General features: G+C 38.8%; 1 protein-coding gene across 1 annotated transcript in view; it reads left to right on the top strand.

The window, feature by feature from the left end:
- EFR3B (EFR3 homolog B) overlaps positions 1-22,078 on the top strand; it is a 2,101,782-nt gene that overhangs the window by 1,791,181 nt on the left and 288,523 nt on the right. Inside the window, exon 16 of the mRNA XM_044062396.1 lies at positions 15,999-16,130. Within this exon, the coding sequence (XP_043918331.1) occupies positions 15,999-16,130 (132 nt within the window). The remainder of the gene's footprint in view (positions 1-15,998; positions 16,131-22,078) is intronic.

Here is a 22,078-nt window from a genome sequence, read left to right on the forward strand (position 1 = left end):
TGCTATTCATTTGTGGGTATGCAAAAGGTTCATTAGAGTGGGATCCAAGGATGACTTGTAGTGAAGCCTAGATTGCCTCTCAACTGTCTGTGGGAAACAGAGTATAGAGACAGGACTTTGAGGAGACCCACTGATGTTCCCACTGCTGCTTGTGCCTGGTCAGGTAATTACAGAAGGGAGAGTTGCATTCAATGATGGGCATGATGAGGGCTGAATATGTTGAAATAATTACTTACATGGAGCTCCATGACATGCCCTTGTTTATAAGGTGAACAACACAGAATGATTTTTCTTACTATCTTAGACATATATTGGTCAAAAACCAGGTTACTATTTACATACGTACCTAAATCCCTGACTAGTGGAGTATATTTATTGGATGAGATAATTTCCTCAGGTGGCTGATTCCCAAAGCACACTATGATGCATTTCTTGGCATTGAATTTTAAGCTGAGGCTTTGGCACCAGTCATTTATCTGTGTTAGCTCTTTCTGTAGGATGTTAGTGTTTTAGGTGGAATATATAATTGCTCCTAGTTTACAATCATCTGCAGAATTGGTCAAAAAGAGACCTTGGCATTGGCCTTAACTTCCAAGCAGTAGCCCTGAGGGACTCCACTTGTGACTGGCCTCTTTGTGGAGATGATCTCCTCTATCCTAACTTCCTGAGTCCTATCTGGGAGTCAGCTAGATAGCCAGTATGTTAACTAGGGGTTTATGCCTATAGCCATGAGTTTGTTTATAAAGCCTAAGTAGAGTAGTGCATCAAATGTCTTAGCCAGGTCAAGGTAGGCAGTATGCACAGTTTTAGTCCCATCTATTACCTTGGTGACCTTGTTAAGAAAGCCCATCCAGCTGAGTAGGCATTATCTGTCCTTGACAAACCAAACCAGGTTGGATACAGTGTTTGAAGGTTTTCTATGCCTTTATTAATCATTTCTAGAATCATTATTTCCATTGGTTTTGTATAAGAGACTAGTCAAACTTAAGGGTCTGTAGTTCCCAGGGTCTATTGATGGCTCATTTTGTACAGTGGGATGACTGTTGCAGTTCTTCATTCACAGGCAGAAAGCATGTCAGAAGGCTATGGTTAAACTGTGAGTCAAGTGGTCCAGCTAGGTCATGTTTCAGGCGGTTTAGGTGGCATCCTGAGATATTATTGGGGTCCACTGATGCAGAGGTTTTGGCTGTAGAGAGTGCATCTAGGACCTGCTTCCTAGTGATAGTTGGGGGGGGGGAGGGTTCATTTCATGGTATTTCCTGTGAGGTGGCTGGGGGTAGGGGGGTAAAAACATCCTTAGTATTGCAAAGCAACATTTGTTGAGGACTCTGGCAATGATGCTCAGTAACATAAATCATTTATGCAAATCTTAGAGATGCTTTTTCTACAACCAAGGTATTTGATGCCCCTTCAGCCTCAGTGGCAGGCTTCCATTACTGTACCAATGGTCTATGTCCAAGGTATCTTCTCTGGTTGGAGCTTATCCACTCCCTGTATCATTGTTGATGGCACCTACAACCACGGTATTTGATGCCTCTTCAGCCTCAGTGGCAGGCTTCCAACACTGTACCAATGGTCTATGCCCAAGGTATCTTCTCTGGTTGGAACTTATCCACTCTGTGTATCATTGTTGATGACACCTACAACCAATCGTTTCCACGCCTTTTGTGGTGACAGGAACACATAGCCAGGATGTGTTGTCAAAAATATCCACTGCCCCTTAACTGGCATTGGTACTGGAAAGTCATATGCATATATTGACAAAGCAGCTCTCTCACCTGTCCCAACAACCCTTTGCACCTACATCATTAGTGTAGGCTTTTTTCCCTATCAACAGAAAAAACTAGATAGGCAGCCCATTCCCTCTGGGCCTCTTCTGATTATCCCTCCCACAAACTCTCCGGTTCTACACAACTAAGAAGCTCTTAGCCTCCTCATCTGACTCAAAATGGTCCTCCAAGAGGCCAATTAAGGCTATGGCATAAAGCAAACACATAAAGACTGATGAGGTATGAACTTTCAACCACAAATTTTAAAGACAAAGAGGGTTCGGCTTCTACTGCCTCCCTCAAAATCTCAAATTTAAGGAAGTCTTAAAACTAATGGAAGAAAAGCTAAAGTTGCATAATTATCCCAACTCCATACAGAAACAGTTAAAGGAGGCATGCCATTTCAGCTCCAACTCCATATGGATAATATTCCCCTTGATCACAACCTACAGGATCTCACTAAAAGCACATGCAAAAACAAACCTGATAGTGGTTCTAATTCCTAGAATTACACTGTGTGACTGGGACATTTAGTGAGAGACACCCCTCTTCTGCACCCTATAGTTATGGCCACAGAGCAGCCCCACCATCCATATTCAGTCAAGAAGTCAAGTGCCATGGGTAGGATAGATAAACACATATTCATCTCTTCAAACTTATCTCTGAAGAAGTTTAACTATGTAACACACATGAACTATTTTCAAATGGATCTAATGAAACAAATAGAATAAACTGGTGAGTGCTTGGTACAGAGAGAGTTAAAAAGACAAATTACGTATCTCACCAGCATTTTCTCTTCTTTGGTGAAGCACATGGTCTGAGTTATCTAGGACATGGTGGATGCTTCTGTCCAAACAGCTATGGGAGGGATCCATATGTATTGCCACAACTAGCTTATTGATTTTGCAGACAGTATGAAAGTGATATGGTTCTTTCCTGCTTGGAGATAAGTATCAAAACACCTAAAAGCTGCACAGCAAGAGGCTTCTTCTCCAGTGACAATGGCACCAGGACCTGAAGTAATGGTCACCAGATAGCCAGCAACAGCCAGTTCATGAATGGGCAGTGCTAGCCCAAACATCCTCCCCAGCTGTTCCCCTCTAAAGATAGTCAGGGGACTACTATCTTTCCATGGGCTGAGTATCTTGAGTTCACATGAGAAAAAAGGGAAAAAGAATCAATATTCAGACGTTTCCTTTAATCAGAACCCTACCAACAAGAAAGTCCCTGCCAAACACCACATGCTGTCAGAGAAAACAAACATGGCAGATGGCACTTGTTCTTCTCTAAAAAGAAGGCTATCCAAGGAAGTTCCATCAGATGAAAGATGCCAATTATCTTGCTCCTCAGTCACAGCTGCCATTGTTGCAAATGTTAGAGACACTTTTTCTACAGCTGATGAGCTCACCCTCTTCCTGCACCATCGAAGACTGCACCTACAGCTGATTTTCACAGTGTTTTAGTGGTAACAGGAACATATTGCCAGTATGTGTTGGCAAAAATATTCACTGCCCCACTACCAGCCTTGGCACCAGGGAATAATATGCATGTATTGCCACTGCATCTTTTGCAGCTGCTCCAACAGCCATTGTCACTCCCACCACCAGTGCAGGGTTTGATTCCTATTCCATTCTAGATCTCTGGTCTTAACAATTACTTTCACATACAAAAGTCACACATTGTAATACAAATAATTCTCACACATCTGTCAAAAACACACTGAGTGTGCTGATCAGGCCTTCAAGAACCCTGCCTTCTCATAAAGACTGCTTAGGTGTCAAGAATGCACCTGCAATTTATGGTGGGAGCTAAGCACTACCAATTGTTATGCTTATCTTTCAGTCTCACCACATCATCCAATGTGTTCACCAAGAGCAAGATACCAGAGACTACAGGAATCGGTAGTGTTCCTATATATGGCAGATTGACTCCTAACTACCCCTTCACAGGTGGTCCATCAGAAAAAATATGATGTTTCTGACCAGAGTGTTCTACCTCATGGGAATAATTAGTAGCCAGCCAGCATCATAACTGATCCTTATGCAAAGAATCAGTTTACAAGCATGCATTCTGGACACTGCTCTGTAAAATCTTCATAGCTATGTTAGGATTGTAGTCCCTTCAGTAAGTAGTTTAAGAGATTTTGCTGATGGAAGAAGCAACTTTCACCTTCAAAGGTACTCAGGTTTATGGCAGCTGCAACATCAACAATTCCTCATGCAAACCTGCATGTGAGGCCTCTAAAATGAACATTCAGACTGCAATGGTGCCATTATAACCCCCCCCCACTCTGCAACAAACTTATCCTGACATGATGATGCATGCAGCACCTTCAGTGTTGGTTCTGCTCCCCCTAATTTACTGTTGGGCATTGTCTTGCAGGATTGCAGCACATGAATGTAATTAACATAGATGTTTCTACTGTAGGATGATGAGGTCCACTTCAAAGTTAGGACCACAAAGGACATTTGGGTCTTTGCAGGAGTTGCAACTGCATATCATTATCCTGGAGCCCACAGAAGTTCTGCAGGCCCTTACTTCCATTAAAGTATTATTCTCAGGGTAATTAGCTGTGTCCACTGAAAACCTGTCAATAGTCTGCTACATAATCACATCAATTAAAATGTTTTCCTTCCTGCCTTTACAGGGTGATAAACTATGGGACTTGGCCCTGCATCTGAGCCTGTTCCTAGTGACTGTTCACACAGCAGGAGAATATAGCCTATTGGAAAACAGACTAAGCAAGAACTGAATCTTTCCTCATGAATGATCTCTAAACCCTCTGGCAGTAGAAAGCATATTCAAAAGTTTCGGTGTGGGAAGGCGCTTTTCTGAAACCAGTCTATGCTTTGTTCAGATCATTATCTTTAATAAATTTATATTTTGGCTTTGGTGAAACTGGTCTGCTTATTTTTTATGCTGAGACTTTTTGTTTTTGTACATCTCTTTATATATTGACTTTGCATGTGACCTTGATGGGGAAGTCTTCAAAAAGTATGCCTACTAAATTTTTGGCTGTAATTGTCATGTAAAATAGGAACTGTGAATCCAAAATTCATATTTTTTTTACCTCGGTTACTTCACTGGAACTATATTTAGGTTTGTGTTTACATTTAGCATACGCTGAGGAGTTGAGTCATAACTTCCTGATATTTTGTCATCTGGTCCCACCTTCTGATGGTGCAGTTTTGGAGAGAAGCTGTTTGTACAGGGTAGAAGCTTTTATGGTTTTTTTATGGTTCCCTACTAGAATGTCGGCACTCGAAATGCGGAGTGCCAACACATTGAAAAATAAGATTGAAAACCCAGGAAAAGACTGGATCTAGAAGATCATGTTTCTCTTTTAAACTTCTTTTTTGTGTGTGTGTGGGGAGGAGCCCCCTCTACACCCCCAATGAATGGTGCAAGCCCCTCACACTCCCAAACTTATATACACCAACTCCAAGATGGGCATACCGCAGAGAAAAGTGAATATTCTGGGAAATGGCCATCTCAGACTTGGTATATTTAAGTCCATTTTTTCAGCCATTCAGTCTCTGTGTTTCGGGACTTGTTCCAAGTCCCAACATTTCTAATTATTACTGTAATTTATGCAGTCGGCAGCAGATTTCACCATATATGTGACATGGAATATAAATCGAACTGATTCACCAGTTGTTATTTTATTTTGTTTATAAACAGTTTGAACAGTGTTTGCTGCTGTGGTGGTTTACCGAAGTTCCTGTTTTTTGCTGACCTTTATTAAAGAATGCATACCTTTATTTCTATGTACTGCTTTGCAAAAGGAAAAGTAACTCCAGCTTCTGTCATAAAGATTTGAGTCTTTAAAAGCAAAAGATTTAGCTTTTAGCAAAATGTATTATAAACAGGACAATAGATTTAATGTAAAATTACTGTACCGCATTTATTTGTTAATGTGCTTTTTCTACAGCACAAGTGCTATCTAATGTATGGCAAGAGACACTAGTTATCAAGCAGTATGGCTGTCCGTTGAAATACACCAAGATAATGCATAAAGAAGGGGGTTATGGACAAGTGCAAGTCTTGAGGTCATTACTGTGTAGTCAAATACCAATACAAAAAGAAGACTAAATGGGTTAAAGCTAAGCATCCCCCTCAGACAACACTAAACTGTTCTGGTGTGCACAGAATCAAATGCAACTCCGATGAAAATGGACAAGTCTTAATCAAATGCCAGTAATGGCTTATTATCTGATGTTCTGTCCTAGATTGACTCCATTTTACCCTCACCCATAGAACATTACTGTGAAAGAAAGCTGCAGTTCATCTCTTATTTCTTCCTCACAACTGTGATGCTAACAGAATTTGTACAATACTTAAAGCATTCCCAGCCATGGGTCAAACTGCCTTACTCATTTGTGATTTGAGAATCTAATACTTTCCCAAAACAGGATTACTTGTGGAGGAAATAAGGCACTTTACCAAAACAGGATTACTTGTGCCTTATTTCCTCCACAAGTAATCCTGTTTTGGTAAAGTACTGTTTCTTACTTGTCTCCGTCCATTTGCTTTGCTAATCTAATACTTTCATTAGACTTATCATCTACCATACTAGCAATTCTTCTCTTATGACTGCCTCCTTCCCAGGTTTTTGGAAGCCTTGAACAACTGTTCAACCTTGAACAATTATTCACCTCTCATAGCCAAGTTGCAAACATAGGTTAGAGTCCAACTGAGCAATCTCTTTGCTATTTCATGTTAAGATTATATAATTTAAAAATATGTCTTTTTTAAAAAATATTTTTTTCCCTCCAATTTTTGAATTGAATTGTATAATTAATTGAATAATTGATGTAATTGATTTGTGTATAAAGACTGTTACTTTTTTGTAATGCACTGTGACCCATTGAAGCGCAGATGCGAGGTACCAGGTCTTGTGGAGATAAAGGAGACTTTGCTGCTACATACTGGCTGTTTGGTGTGTTTTTCTATTTCTATTTTCTACGTTGTTTGGTTACTATTTTTGGATCCAAGCCGTATTTTGCAGCGTGTTCTCTGGGAAGTGATTCTAATTGACATTCTGGTATTGTGAATTGCTGGAATATTTCTGAGTGATGTCAGGTACTGAAGGCTCCGAACGGAGCGCTATGCACAATACAGTGAACATCATGTTGTTTCAAGATATGGTAATGGAGCGTGATAAGAGATTTAATAGCCATGATCCATGGAGCCTAGGGAGGAATGCGGATACTGATGGTCGTTTTGCCCAGCTGAATAAACTTATGGCCAAGGAAGTCGCTTTATACTTTGACACTAGTTTATTGGAAAAATATGTAAGTCTCAATATTACACCCAGGGGCTTACGCATTGATAAACTGCCTGCGGCACCTTTTTCAGATGATGAAGGTGATCTTCTGGAAGAGTGGAAACAAACTTCACTTACGTGCACTATAGGTTGGTTGCGTATACTCATCAAACGCAACCAAAAGTGTCACGAAAAGTTGAAAACCGAAATTTCCACACTACAAAATGAGCTTGTTACAGAGGTCAACTATAGAGCTCAGATGGTTAATATCAGTGAAAAAATGACTAAACTAGAGGCAGATGTTGTGCAAAGGAAGCGCAACAAGTTGGTCCGGGACCTTAAAGACTATGAGACAGGCATCATTTTCAATTGGCAGCGTGAACCTGTGCGTAGACAGTCTAGGGGGCGGAGCTGGACACGCAGTTCCAAGCGCCGGAATTATTCGGCATCCGCTTCTTCGTTTTCATCTACTGAAAAGGAAAACAGTGTTAAAAATGTTTCTTTTGCTCGAACTACTGCACCTAATCGAGTGGTCAACAGGGATACTGCGGAGGTTTCGAGTGAAGAGCCCAACTTGAGTTCAACGGAAGACGCCAATTTTCAAAATGATACCTACAATAAGGGGCGGAATGGCAGAAATGGTAGAAAGGGTCGGAACCGCTATAAATGAAAATGAAAATGAAGGTTTGGACATTACTATATCTAATTGGACTTGTCACAATGTTGTTTCTCTTGAATGTGTCAATTTATCTGATTTGCAATTATGTGACAGCATGAGGAATGTTTTGAATAAGGGGAGCAAATTTGTTCCAACATTTTTTCCTTCATTTGCTGACATTTATCTAGAAGTGAAAACGTTTATTCGTAAACTATTGTTAAGAGTTTACTTTAAGAAATATTGTAAAGTGGACGACAATACTAATGCCTCTAATGTTACTGAAAATGAAATTGAAGATGGGGTTCTTAATGTTAGTGAATTTGATGATAGTTTGCTAAATATGTCCATATATGATTATGAGTATGATGAAAGTGAAGAAAATGATGAACAAAATAATATTTTTGGAGAAAGCAATGCTTGCTCTATTAAATACAATGCTGATGTTCCCTCTAATGTCAGCTTTATGACAGGATATGGTAGATTAAATATGCCTAAATTTAGAAATGTGAAAAATAGGTTTACTCCTACCATATCAGTGCCAGCCATTCAGGTGTTTCAGAAAGTTCTTTTAAAGGAGACTGAGCTGATGTTTAAGCAGTTTTGCAAAGAAAAGAAAAAATTTAATCTTACAAAAGAAGAGTGGCAGGCTTTACAGGATCTTAGGAAACTCAAGAATAATTATATATTTAAATGTGCTGACAAAGGGGGAAATTGGGTGATCCAAAATAAATCTGACTATTGTGTTATGGTTAACAAATTGCTTTGTAACAGTGATGAATACATAAAACTTAGTAGGGACCCACTAAAATCGTACAATGAGGAACTTCTCAATCTTCTGGAAAGGGGAGAACGATTGGGATTTTTTTCTAATGTTGATGTTAATAAAATGTACATAAAGGACCCTGTCCCACCTGTACTATATGCCTTACCAAAGATTCATAAGGATCTTAATGAGCCTCCTGGTAGGCCTATAGTGTCGGGGATTGGATCTTTCTTGGAAAATGTTAATGTTTTCCTGGATTCACAATTAAAAATTTACATCAATAGGGTTAGTGCTCATATTAGTAACACCCAAGAGTTAATAAATGAAGTACATAAGGTAACATGGGATGGTGACTATTATTGGGTGACTATTGATGTTAAATCATTATATACTAACATTAACATTAGATGGGGACTTGATGCGATTTCTAACATGTTAGGTGAAGGTCCCAGAACTAACTTTTTGATCTCACTTTTAGAATTTTGTTTGACCCATAGTTATTTCACATTTAATGGTGAATATTTTTTACAAAAAAAGGGAACAGCAATGGGAGCTGCTTATGCTCCCAATTATGCTGTAATATACATGGATTCTTTTGAGAAAAAGTTCATTTATCCTACATTATTTTTTCAAAACAAGGTTATCTTGTACAAACGGTTTATTGATGACCTGATTTTTATATGTAAAGGGGATATTTATGAATTTTGTGAATTTTTTGAAGAACTGAATGATAATGAACATAGTCTTTCTTTTTCTTATGAGGTCAATCGGAATCAGATTAATTTTTTGGACCTAACCTTATTTATAAACAACAATAACATTGAATTCAGGCCGTATAGAAAGGATACTTCAGCAAACATGTTTTTGCATGCGACCAGCATGCATCCTCCTCATTTATTAAAAGCTTTGCCCTATGGTGAATTTAAAAGAATACATCAACATACCAGTATGGTATCTGAACTAAATCATGAGCTAAAAGAGGTATTTTTGAGACTGAATAATAGGGGTTATGATGAAAAATTATTATTGGATCACATGAATGGTGTTTTGAACAAACATGGAAGCCTTAGGGAGTTTTATAGGCAATTTTCAGGGTTGGTTGAAAAAGATAATGAGGTGGAAAATATATTTTTTGTAACCAAATACACAGCTTTTTCTGAAACATTTGTTTCCCTAATTAAAAGATTTTGGTACTTGGTTAGTGAGGATGAGCTCATAGGTGAGCTTTTTCCACGCAAAATCATATTTTCATATAAAAAGGGAAAGAATTTAAAAGAAATATTAAATAATAATCTTTGTACCAAAAGAACAGACTATGCTGCCAATGTTGGCTCATTTAGATGTAATTCTTGTAGTATATGTGACAGAATTATTAACATTAGATCCATTAATAATGTTAATCATAACCCTATGCATTATTTCAATTGCAGATCCAGTGGTGTTGTTTATATATTAGGGTGTAGTTGTCATAATATGTGGTATATTGGGCAAACTAAAAGAATGGCAAGAGTGAGAATTTTAGAACATTTAAGAGACATTAAGAATTTAAATGTATCTAGTCCAGTTGCTAAGCACTTCTTTGAGATACATGAGGGAAAACCAGACTGTTTAAAATTTAGCATACTAGGCAAACCTCACTGCACTAAGGGTGACAATATTTGTGACAAATTGTTAGAACTTGAAACAAGGATGATTCTGAAGTTTAATACATTAAGGCCTTTTGGTTTAAACTTAGAATTAAGTATCTGAAGAATTAATTCACTGTTGAACTTATTAAAATACAATCATAATATTTATTCTATAATATTATATTCTATAATTCACATATTGTAAGAAATTATATTGTGGCATATATTATAAATTATTAATATATATGAAATGTTTAGTAATTTTGAGTAAATTTGTTAAAACATTGGGATATTTTTTCACAAAATATATAATTTAAAAAATATGTCTTTTTTTAAAAAATATTTTTTTCCCTCCATTTTTTGAATTCAATTGTATAATTAATTGAATAATTGATGTAATTGATTTGTGTATAAAGACTGTTACTGTTTTGTAATGCACTGTGACCCATTGAAGGCGAGATGCCGAGGTACCAGGTCTTGTGGAGATAAAGGAGACTTTGCTGCTACATACTGGCTGTTTTGTGTGTTTTTCCAACTGAGCAATCTCTTTGCTATTTCATGTTAAGATTATACCTGAGTGAGGATGCATTCTTCTCTCTCATAAAAATGTGAATGTTTAACATTTTGTGTAGAGGAAAACTATAAGAACACTGCAAAAACAGCTAGGGAACGAATGCAGTGTATTAAAAAGTGATGAACAAAATGTTTTAGCAATGCATTATAAGGTTTGTAAGAAATATGAAAGTGTTTGCTTTTAGGTGTGGGAAGTTATATACTACACAGAATGGGGAGGTGATATTAAAAACAGGCCATTACAAGCAGATAAACTGTGGCAAATGCATCTCTTTATTGCTTGTAAAGTCTTATGTTCAAATGATAACATTTGTATTAGATTTAGTTTAATGTTAAAGTGGAATTTAATATTTGGCTGAAATTTTTTAGACTTTTAACACATATTAAGAAGCGTTTAAATACTGAGTGAAGGTATTCCTGTTTCTTTTACGTTTGTATTGATTGGTTGACATTAGCTATGTGATTTTTTCATCATGTCAGTTTTAGAGGGATGCTTTAAAAGGCTATGCTATGTGCATTTCCATCTTTTTAGTCTAATGAAGAATGCTAAGTTCAAAAATGTTTACCCAGTAAAATAATGTTTTTGCCTAGAAACACGGTGTTGTCCTTGTTCAGTGCTTAGTGTCTATAGTAGTGTAGTAGTATGGACTACTGTCAGAAAGAAAGCATATTTACAGATAATGACATAGTATCGTAGTTGCTGAACTCATCGTTAACAAACCCATGGATTCTGATCTCTTAATAAGGGTATTTTTGTTGACCTAACCAACGTGTTTGATTTGTTTGTTTTTTTTCATGAGAAAGATCTGTTTAATGAAGTCTGATCACATATTATTTTTCCAAAGATACCAAACATTTCAAAAGTTACTAGACAAATATGCCCTTCAGGTACAAAATGAGTGCAGAGTTGCTCAGATCAATTCCCATCTAGTATGAAATATGACATGGAGTTATTTTACAGCTACTGATTTTTTTTCTCATATGTATAAACACCATACCCGTTTACATGATCTTTTATGCAGATGCCTTAGATCTCTGTTATTTAGACAGAACTCTAGGAACAAGTGTAACCTAATTATCTGTTTTTCTACAGGTCATGGGTAACTGATATATGCAAAAAAAACCCTCAGTGATTAACTTTCCAAGATGAAAGTCATGGTTTTAGGCATAACAAAATGTTTATATCTGCTGTTGTTGGAAACATTAAGTTTCTCTTTATAGATATTAGACATCTGGAATGCTTCTTTCTTGCACATATTTGTAAAACCATAAGAAAAAAAAATCATTATCGAAGACCTGTTATAAGGCAATTCACTCCACTACTATAGAAGGAAGATTTTCCATTGCGAAGAAAGTCCTTATTCCCACATTGTGCAATTACTCATTGTTAATAAATGATCTAATCTGAAATTTCTTCAGAGCTAGTTCAGAAAATATTCAGTCTTATATTTGTCTCCAGAGAACATCACTGCCTTATCACAGAGAAAGTCTAGTGCTTTCCAATCACATCACCCTTGATATCCACATCCTGCCCCCACCCACCATTAAGGAAACCATGGTAAAAAAATTTCTCCAAAGCCAACTTCATGCTTCTTAAGACAGAAGTGGTGAACTTCATGACACCCATGCAGATGAACAATACAGTTGCGACTGGAGAATCCTACACAAATGCACTCTATAAGCACTTACACGAGTGCATGGATCATGCTATCCCAAACAGAACCAAGACGCTATCCTCCAAAAAAGGAATCTGGTGGTCCCCTGCCATAAACAAAATGTACAACAGAAGGAAGAAATTGTTGCAAAAGAGAGTAAAATCCCATGAGTGGAGGAGCTCCCTGGTCAGCCTCAGTAAGAAGCTGAGACCCCTTATAAGATCCTCCAAAACTAGCTATGAAAACAAAATTGCCACTGATTCTAAGGACAACCACAAAGCTTTCTATAGCTATGTCAAGAATCTCAATGGCAACACCCAGATCTGCTCTGAGTTACAGCACAATGGCATGGAAATTACAGAATCAACTGATATCGCCAACATCCTGGCAGATAGGTTCAGTGCTAACTTTACCCCCCCTCACCCCCCTAAAGGGCCCATATCTATACAGGAAGAATGTAGAGTCCCTGTAATCACAACTACACAGGTAAAAGCTGCATTTCGTAAAGCCAAAAACACAGCATCGATGGGACCAGACAACATCCCAGGCTGCATTTTACACAAACTTCAGAACGAACTGGCTCCCCACCTAAGCACCATGTTCAATCATAGCCTCACATCAGGCTTTGTGCCCACTGAATGGCATACAGCAACAGTTATCCCACTCCACAAAGGGGGAGCCACCACTGATTCTGGGAACTATCGCGCTATTAGCCTGATGAACCTGGTCTGCAAGGCCATGGAATGTATCATCATGGAACTCATAAACAAAGACATTGGTAACCTCCAAACTCTGGATACCACCCAGTTCGGGTTTGTGAAAGGCAGATCATGCCTCCTGAACCTGATCAACTTCTTTGAGGCAGTCACCAAAGCCGTAGATGAGGGTAAGGTGGTTCACACAGCCTATCTTAACCTCACCAAGGCTTTCTACGCCATCCCCCATTCTGGAATTATAGCTAAACTCACTAAACTAGGTATAAATCCCTATGTCACAAGGTGGTTTGCCAACTGGCTCACTGAAAGAACCCACACTGTAAAAGTTGCACACTCCAAATCTGACCTCAAACCAGTGACAAGTGAAGTACCACAGGGTTCAGTCCTGGGACCTCTCCTGTTTGGTATCTACTTCTCTGAAGTACAGGCTAACACAGAAGGCCTCTGGCTAACGATGTTCGCAGATGACTGCAAACTAGGTGCCATAGTCGAGTCCCCAAATGATGTGGAAATCCTACAGAAGGGTCTTGCTGGAGACAGATGCTTGGTGTCAGAGCCATGGCCTCAAGCTCAATGCCAAAAAGTGCATTGTCATCCCCTTTGGTAAAAACTCTATACCCATGAACTACTACATAGACAGCAGTCTACTTAATACCGAATGTGTGTTGAGAGTCCTTGGGACCCAGGTGGACAGTAGTCTGTCCTTTGATAGTCACATCGCCACAGTAGTCAGGAAGTCCTTCTACATGGCACACCTCATCATAAAACGGTTCTCATCCAGGAAAAAAGAGGTCATTGTTCCCCTCTACTCGACACTCATTAGACCCATTATAGAGTACCACGCCCCTTTTGGAATGTACCTCACAAAACATCTGCAGCAGCAGGAAAGGCCACAGAAGTACCTCACAAAGAGGATTACTGACCTCAAACAGATGCCCTACACTGACCGTCTCAAAAAACTCCAGCTTTACTCTGTAGCATATCGCCTACTCCGAGATGATCTTTGCCTAACATATAAAGCTATGTCAAACCCTGAGCTGTTGGACATGCTACACCAAAAGAAATCCCAATCCCTCCGAGCTACATACTCTAGGGACCTAAACCTTGTCACCACAATTAAGAGAACATGCTGGAGGGCTAGATTCCTGTCCCAGAGACTTCCCATACTCTGGAACAGGCTACTCATCTATGTCAAACAAAGTTCTTCATTAGCACTCTTCAAGAAAAATCTTGATGAGTGGATGAGAAATAGGAAATACATCCTAGGGATCACTTCTGTGTCTCTGCTTGACAGTGGCAAAGGAAAATAACTTTTTTGGGTGGCGTAAGCCAGGGAACCTTGTTGGCTAGGCTTACGTGGGCCCTCGGGCCGATAGTCTTGTACCTACCTATGAACCTATGAACATTATATAGGTGGCTCTTTCTGTCCATGCCCATCTTTCACACTATCCTAATTCTCAAAACATTTTTTAGAATCATGTATTCCTCTTCTGAATCAATGGGAACACTTACATAGCAATGTAAATTATAACCCAGTATGATATTATCAATTTCCTGTAGTAAGTTATTCTCTAATTTTCAACCCACGATCATGTCACCAAGGCAAATTTCAGTCCCTCAAAATGTTTTCTTCATAGCTAAATTCTTGCTTGGTCTCAAAAACTACATGGCATTGTCACTCCTCTGTTGTTTAATCACCATTTCATTTCTACTTTATTTTCTTCAGTGACATTTATTCTCCACCCCAGCTAGCATATGGAACTACTGTCATGTGCTGTATTGAATTTTTGGTAGAAGATAATCCTGATTTTTAACAGGTATTTAATAAAAAAGACCGAATAGTTTATCTAACATAATAATAATATCTTCAGAAGATGTTTCTTATGAATTTGTGACTAATCTTCAGATGGGTGAACACCTCATATTGACAAGTTTGTTTCAAGATCACTTCACATGAGGCTGAAGACCAATGCAGGCTACGAGCCACAGGTAGTTTGATGTATACAAATACAAAAGGGAAATACCTGAAGAATAATTCAATATTGTTAGTCTATAAGAAAATCTAGTGGATTCCCAAATCTGCCAACTGCTTTAGAGGCAAAACTAATTATTAGACAATGTAGGCAAAAGGGAAATGTGCTTTGTTTGTAAGTAAGATACTGCAATGTTTCACAGAGAGATTAAGGTAAGCTTTTCAAATATTCTCTCTCTTTCGGCTTTTCCCAGTTAGGGGTCACCACAGTGGATCACCTTGTCCGCTCATGATTGGCAGTGGAGTTTTTATGGTGTTGAGTTGTCAGCCCAGTGCCCAACCTTCCACAGAAGGCACACACATGCACACACTCATGCCTAGGGCCAATTTTAATGTGCCCAATCCACAATTGCAGCATGTCTTTGGGGATGTGGGAAGAAACAGGAGTACCCAGAGGAAACCCACATGACCACAGGGGGGACATGCGGACTCCACACATAAGACACCCCAGACGAAGATCGAACCGGAGAGCCTCTTGCTGTGAGGCGACAATGCTGACTGCTGCACCACCGTGACTGTCCTAAGCTTTTCAAATGTTACTGAAGTTTAATAATTGCAGTGTTCTATTACTGAAGTTTAATAATTGCAGTGTTCTGTTACTGAAGTTTAATAACTGCAGTGTTCTGTTACTGGATTGTAATAACTGCAGTGTTCTGTTACTGAAGTTTGATAACTGCAGTGTTCTGTTACTGAAGTGTAATAACCGCAGTGTTCTGTTACTGAAGTGCAATAACTGCAGTGTTCTGTTACTGAAGTGCAATAATTGCAGTGTTCTGTTACTGAAGTGCAATAATTGCAGTGTTCTGTTACTGAAGTGTAACAACTGCAGTATTCTGTTACTGAAGTGTAATAACTGCAGTGTTCTGTTACTGAAGTGTAACAACTGCAGTGTTCTGTTACTGAAGTTTAATAATTGCAGTGTTCATGTCTCATTGCAGGAGCTTGTTCTAACAAATGAAGATAATCTCCCTGTGTACAACCGCTGTGCTGTCCATGCTGTTACTGCTGCATACCTAAATCTTATTAGTCAGCTCACAACAGTGCCAGCATTTTGTCAACACATCCATGAGGTAAGAATGTTCTGACGTTCATTAAAGGCAGTCAAGATAAACAACATACTTGTGTATACTAACTGACCTTATCTTTCTCTGTTGGTGGCTTATGAACTATTCTGAAAAAAAAACTACAGTGCAAGAACCAAGCTGATCAATTAGCAAGGCTACTGGATTGCCTTTCCCCCTTGCTTCATCTTGCAGCACTCATACCCAGTGCGCCACATCCATTGTTGAGTCACCCTACCACTTCCAACACCCCCAGACTTGCTCCATTATAGGTTAGGGCCAGTGTAGATCTTGAGGGTAGCCTGGCGAATCTCAGTTGCCAACCATCAGCCAGGGATTTTTTTTACATTATTTTTTACATTTACATTATTTTTTACATTATGACCTACCCATTCCCTGCCCCCTCCCCTCCATTCAGCAACTCAAATTTGCAAGGGCTACTCCCATCTTTGTATGATGCTTCCCCTGATGAGCACTGTTCCCCCAATGATGGGCATGCTCAAAGCTCTCCACTAGTGCCCCAGATGCCTGAGCTGCAGATTGAGCCTGGTCACCTCAGCAATATCTTAGGCTTTATCCCTCTATGCCACTGTTGAATAGAGGCCTGTAGGTTAAACTACTTTAATGGTCAGTGTGAAAACGTTGAGTGCTTATTTATTATTGTCGTATTCAAACAAGTTATATACATTGGGTACATTCTGTAACTGAGTATAAACAGCGTGCTAAATGACAAATTAGGAAAGCAATCCAGACTTGAAACTGGACAGGAAACAGCTTTCATTTATTTATCAGTAAAAATAATTTGCTTTTTAACTGCATTGATGAAACAATGGTATTATGCCTTGTTATCATTCGAATTTACAAGATGGGAAATTAAAATGAGAAGGTAAACTGTAAGGAAGATACCAAGGAAAGAAGCTAAGAGAAACTAATGTGTAGAAAAAATACAGTATTATACAGTTAAGGAGTCAAGATGAGTAGGATGGGATACTAGGAGATGCTGAAAATAAAATAATATGATTAAGAAAAATAGGTTGAGATGATGAATGCTGTGATAAATGGTCACGGAAGGTGTAAGAGGAAAAATGAACTGGCCTCAGTGGTGGAGTCGAAGGATAAAACTCTGATTATGGACCAGGTGACCTGAGTTTTGTTAGTGGCTTAGACCTTTGATGGTGTGGACATGAAGGATTGATGTGCCTGTCCTGGGATGGGAGGATTTAGTGTTAGTGGTAGGAAGATCTCGTAGCTTCTGATGGAGGCCAGGTCTTATGAGAAACAGTTGCTAGTCTGGTCAGGGTGAGCAGACCCGGAAGGCATGTTGGCTTCAGATCTGGGGCAGTTTCATTTCCCCTTGGCTGTGTTTAATTTCTCAACCAGTTTACTATGGATGCTACCATGTAAGGGAAGTGCTTAGGGACATAACTGATTAAGCTACAACTGCCATGGGCAGTAGTGTCAGCTCCCTGGCTTCAGTGTGTTCCTGGGCAACTTGTAGCCAGTATCAAAAGGAACCAGCACCCTTAGTCTGGCATAAGTACCACACATTGACTTGGTATATGTATGTTGTACATGTGTATATGTATGACATGTATTGGTTAGAGGGAAGTTTAAGGAAGAAGCTGCATTGCCACGGAAAATTACCTGTACCTGACTGGTATAACTAAAGCAAAAAAAAAAAAATGAATAGGTTGCGTAAGGAGGGTTAACTTGGACAAAAAGAGAAATAGGAAAATAAAGAAAGAGAATAGAAATTAGACAGATGGAGAGAAAAGAAAGACAAAGATAGGTGGAGCTGGAACTCTACATGCAGGAAAGTGATGAAACGTTGTCCAGAATGTGTTCAGGCAAGTCTTTCAATATTCTGTTTATTATATTTATATTGATGAAAACAGTTCACTTGTGATTTCAACATCCAGTTTGAACATCAAATCATTACTATATATAACTGACAATTAAACATTTGAACAAAATTTTGAAATGGGTAGTTGATCCCCTCCCACATCACAAACCTTATCTTCCCATAAATACAATCTATTCACACAGTCAAACTTAGACCATTCCAAGTGTTACATAGACTAACATGTTAACTACCATCTTGAATCCTTCACACAACAGCATCTACTCCTTCCATTCCTAACTACTTTATTCTGTGAATTCCACCTCATGATTTTAGAGTTCCATAACAATGGAAGTGGGGACTGTTTCTTCACTATCTCCCCTTTTACTTCATCTTCTAAAACGGGGGATAGAAAATCTTCTCGCCACTGTCTATTCTCCCCTACTTCTGTGAACACTTTCATCTCATCAGTGTTATACAGTGTCAGTGGTGCAGCATATAACACACTCACCTTTTGTGTAGTAAAGCTGTGGGTTCTATTCTCACACTCAGTAGATCACCTGTTGATACTACAGTCCCGCATAATGTGAGTGCTGCAGTCCTGTGTGTGCTGTCCTTCAGGTGAGACATTAAACTGAGGCTCTATTTGCTTGAGGAGGTGGTAGCTCAAACAGATATGAAAGATCCCATGCCACTTATTGAAAAGTGTAGCTTAATTTCCCTGATGCCTTGGCCAAATTTTCACTAGTGGAATAAATACCACATCGGGTATTCCCTGAAAAGAGGCGACTAGCCTAGCAGGGCTAACCTGGTCAATAAAAAGATATGTAAATAAAAATCTTCATCCATTTATCCAGAAACTATCTCCCTTCCCACTGACAGAAGTTTTCTGTCTCCCACATTTTCCTTATTCCCAACTGCTTTACATTGCCACTGTTCTAGTTGTATTTCCTGATTCTCTTACAATGTTCCTTACCAAATTTTTCTACTCATTTAAACTTAGTTACATCCAAAGTCTTTCATCCTTTTTGCTATAACTATCTTTGCCCCCTTGCTACCAGCTGGATCTCTACCCTCCTCCCTCGTACCCCACTCTGTACCTTCCTCCTCTACTCTAAAGAGACAAGATAGCCATAGTGCACTACTCTAAAGACACACAGTAGCCATGGTGCACTACTCTAAAGACACACAGTAGTCATGGTGCAGTCTACTGAGTCCCACACAGCAGATTCCACAAAGCAATTATCCCCACCACATATGTATATTATAGGCCTTTTCTACCCTGATTCTCAGTGGGGTCCCATACATCCTTGCAGAAGACATATCTGCTAATTATACACTGACCTTGCAACTCTTGACTGCTGTACTACCTATGAAGCCGCATCCCACACCATTTCTTGTCTTCATTCACTCTCTTCCCTTGTTTTCCTGTAATCATTCTCTCTCCTGCCTACCTTCTTTATTCCCCCAACTCTCTATAAAACATGCCTATTCTTCTGTTTTGAATGTAAGCCCACACTCTTCCTCTTGTCTACTTTACATCACTTCTGCCATTCCTGTCTTCCCCTTCAGCCACTCTCTGATATGCAAATCAGACTTCTGCTTGACCTCCACAAATGAGGAGATAAATCTCTTATCCTCATTTATCAAATCACCCACACAATTGCTTTCGTCTCCTGCCTCTTGGTGCCTTTCACCCAATAAGCATATCCATGTTCTCCATCAAATGTTGAATCCTAGGCACCTCCCCTCACATCTATTACATCCCTATCCTCCTATTCCCCTCCACTCGTCAAATCCACCTCCTCCTTTGTGACTTCTGTTCTCCCACCTACTCCATCTTAGACCACTTCCATACTCCTGAGTCTCTGTATTATTTTAACTGCTGATTCATGTCTTCTAAAATCCACCATGCCCCATCCTTGCATTATTTTCTCACATTATCTTCCCTTTACTTATGGCACTATGCCTGTCTCTCTGCATAAACCTCTTATAATCTCTGTGTATACAGCCAAGTATCCTATCATGTATGTAGGATGTAGATGCCTTTTCAAATATAAAGCAAAAGGAATCATCAAAACCCACACGGTCTCTAGTCATTCCTCTAAAATACCACACTTCCCAGGCACCTATGCAGCAGCCCCACAGCGTTATATTTAATCTCTCTGTCTCTCTCTATTTTAATTTATCACCTCCTGAACTGTTGAAAGTACTTCAACTTCCATGCACTTCTGTCCCCCTTGCACTCATGATAAAACCACCTGTCCTAACATTCTCTGATCAGTAAACACTGTTGCATTCTTGGGGGTGGGTCATTTTCCCCTAACTGCTTTATAAGATCTGCAAACAACTCTAGGACTCCAGGTAGGAGTACACCTATATCCCCCAGCACCTCAAACAATAATCTGCAGACATACTTATATTGTTATCCCCCTTGATCATTTCATTTTCTCTTGATTATACTCATGTTCTGCTCGAACTTTACCCAGACAATTCAGCAACGCTGGTTTTGCAACTGGGGAGAAAAGGAAGATTCAGGCTACTCCATGTCTGATGCCAAACTGTACTGTGATGTTTTTTATCAAACATTGCTGCCAGCAATAGTCCATACTGACTTCCGTATATTATGTTCTAGGATGACATTGAAATTCTGTGTCTGAAATAGTCCCTTATTTTCACATAAGTAGCTCTGTCCTGGGATGTTCACAGAATTGGTGGGTCTCCCAATTTGTGGTACACTTCCTGGATTTGCTGACATCCCTATTTGCAGTTTGGATTGTACTAGTGAATCTTTAAACTTGCACTACAATATTTTTATAACAAGAAACTCTGATACATACAGCCAATGGTATTAAATGTGTTTTTACTTTTAAAATGTGCTTATTTTTGTTAATTAAATAAATGATTATGGAGTAAATCACACTCATCTGTAATCCTTGTGAAAAACTGTAGAATTTCTTTAGTGCTAAGTTCTGAAGGTTCATATTTATGGGTAAAATTTGTAAGACAGATGCCAAACTTTTGTTCAAAAAGAATTTATTTTATTGCTGTAGTGAACAGCACATTTATCTTTTTATCATGCAATAAATTAAGGAGATTCCTTGAATCAGAGCCATGCACAATGTTTAAATATAGATGTATACATTTGAAACAAAGTGCAAATAAGTAATGTGGATCAAAATGTCCATAGTTAATAGTGAAGAATGCAGTGTTATCTAAATTAATGGCATGCTGTTATCAAGCTGTGATGCACATCTCTATAGGAATACTTATAATGTGTTTTCCATTTATGCTGGAGGGAGTACAACACACATAAAACAAACAATTCACAGTGATGAGAATAAAATAAGGAGTTCAACTTAAAATCTACAGAATGATGCCCTATGACCCATAGCTAGACTATACACATTGGGATTCATGCACATTCTGTACCCGCTCAGAGGAGTTTGTACCTTTATCATGCATAATATGACCAATTAAAGTTCAACAAGATGAGAAAACTGGCTGTCTCAGCACTATATACATCTTGCACAAACGTCTACATTTTGGGGCTTTGTAACTCAGTAATATGGTAATAAGCCCATCTGTCTTCATGAAGAAATCCCAGAGCAAATCATAAAGGGTACTGAAATGTACACTATAAATAAATTGGGTGCAGTCATAAGACGTGACCCCTACAACAATGGTTTAGTTTGATGGGGGTGTTTTGCGATGTTGGCAGGTGGTAGCACACAACTGAGTACTCATATCTGCCACTAATGTCCCTATCTGCACAATGTCTGTAGGACATACTATGGCTTTGTATGGATTTACACTATACACATTGCAAGTACATGTATGCAGTTTAGCAGGATTATAATAAGTTGTATAAGCTCATAGCTTTATAAAACACTTAGTTATAAGTAAGGTAACCAAATAGTTCCACATTGAACCCCCAGGGTCTTTTGTGCTATGCAGTAAGGGTTAAACTACAGTGGACAAATGTCATGAAGTAGAGACATACCTAATTTCCATTATTCATGCTCTTTTGTCTGTAAAGGCTGATGCTGAATCCATTAAGGGATGTTTTATGAATCCCACACATACTAAAGAAAACAATTTTATATCAGAGTAAGTT

The sequence above is a fragment of the Protopterus annectens genome, chromosome 2.part1, assembly GCF_019279795.1.
Source record: "Protopterus annectens isolate FY-2018-M chromosome 2.part1, PAN1.0, whole genome shotgun sequence".
NCBI classification, from domain to species: Eukaryota; Metazoa; Chordata; order Ceratodontiformes; family Protopteridae; genus Protopterus; species Protopterus annectens.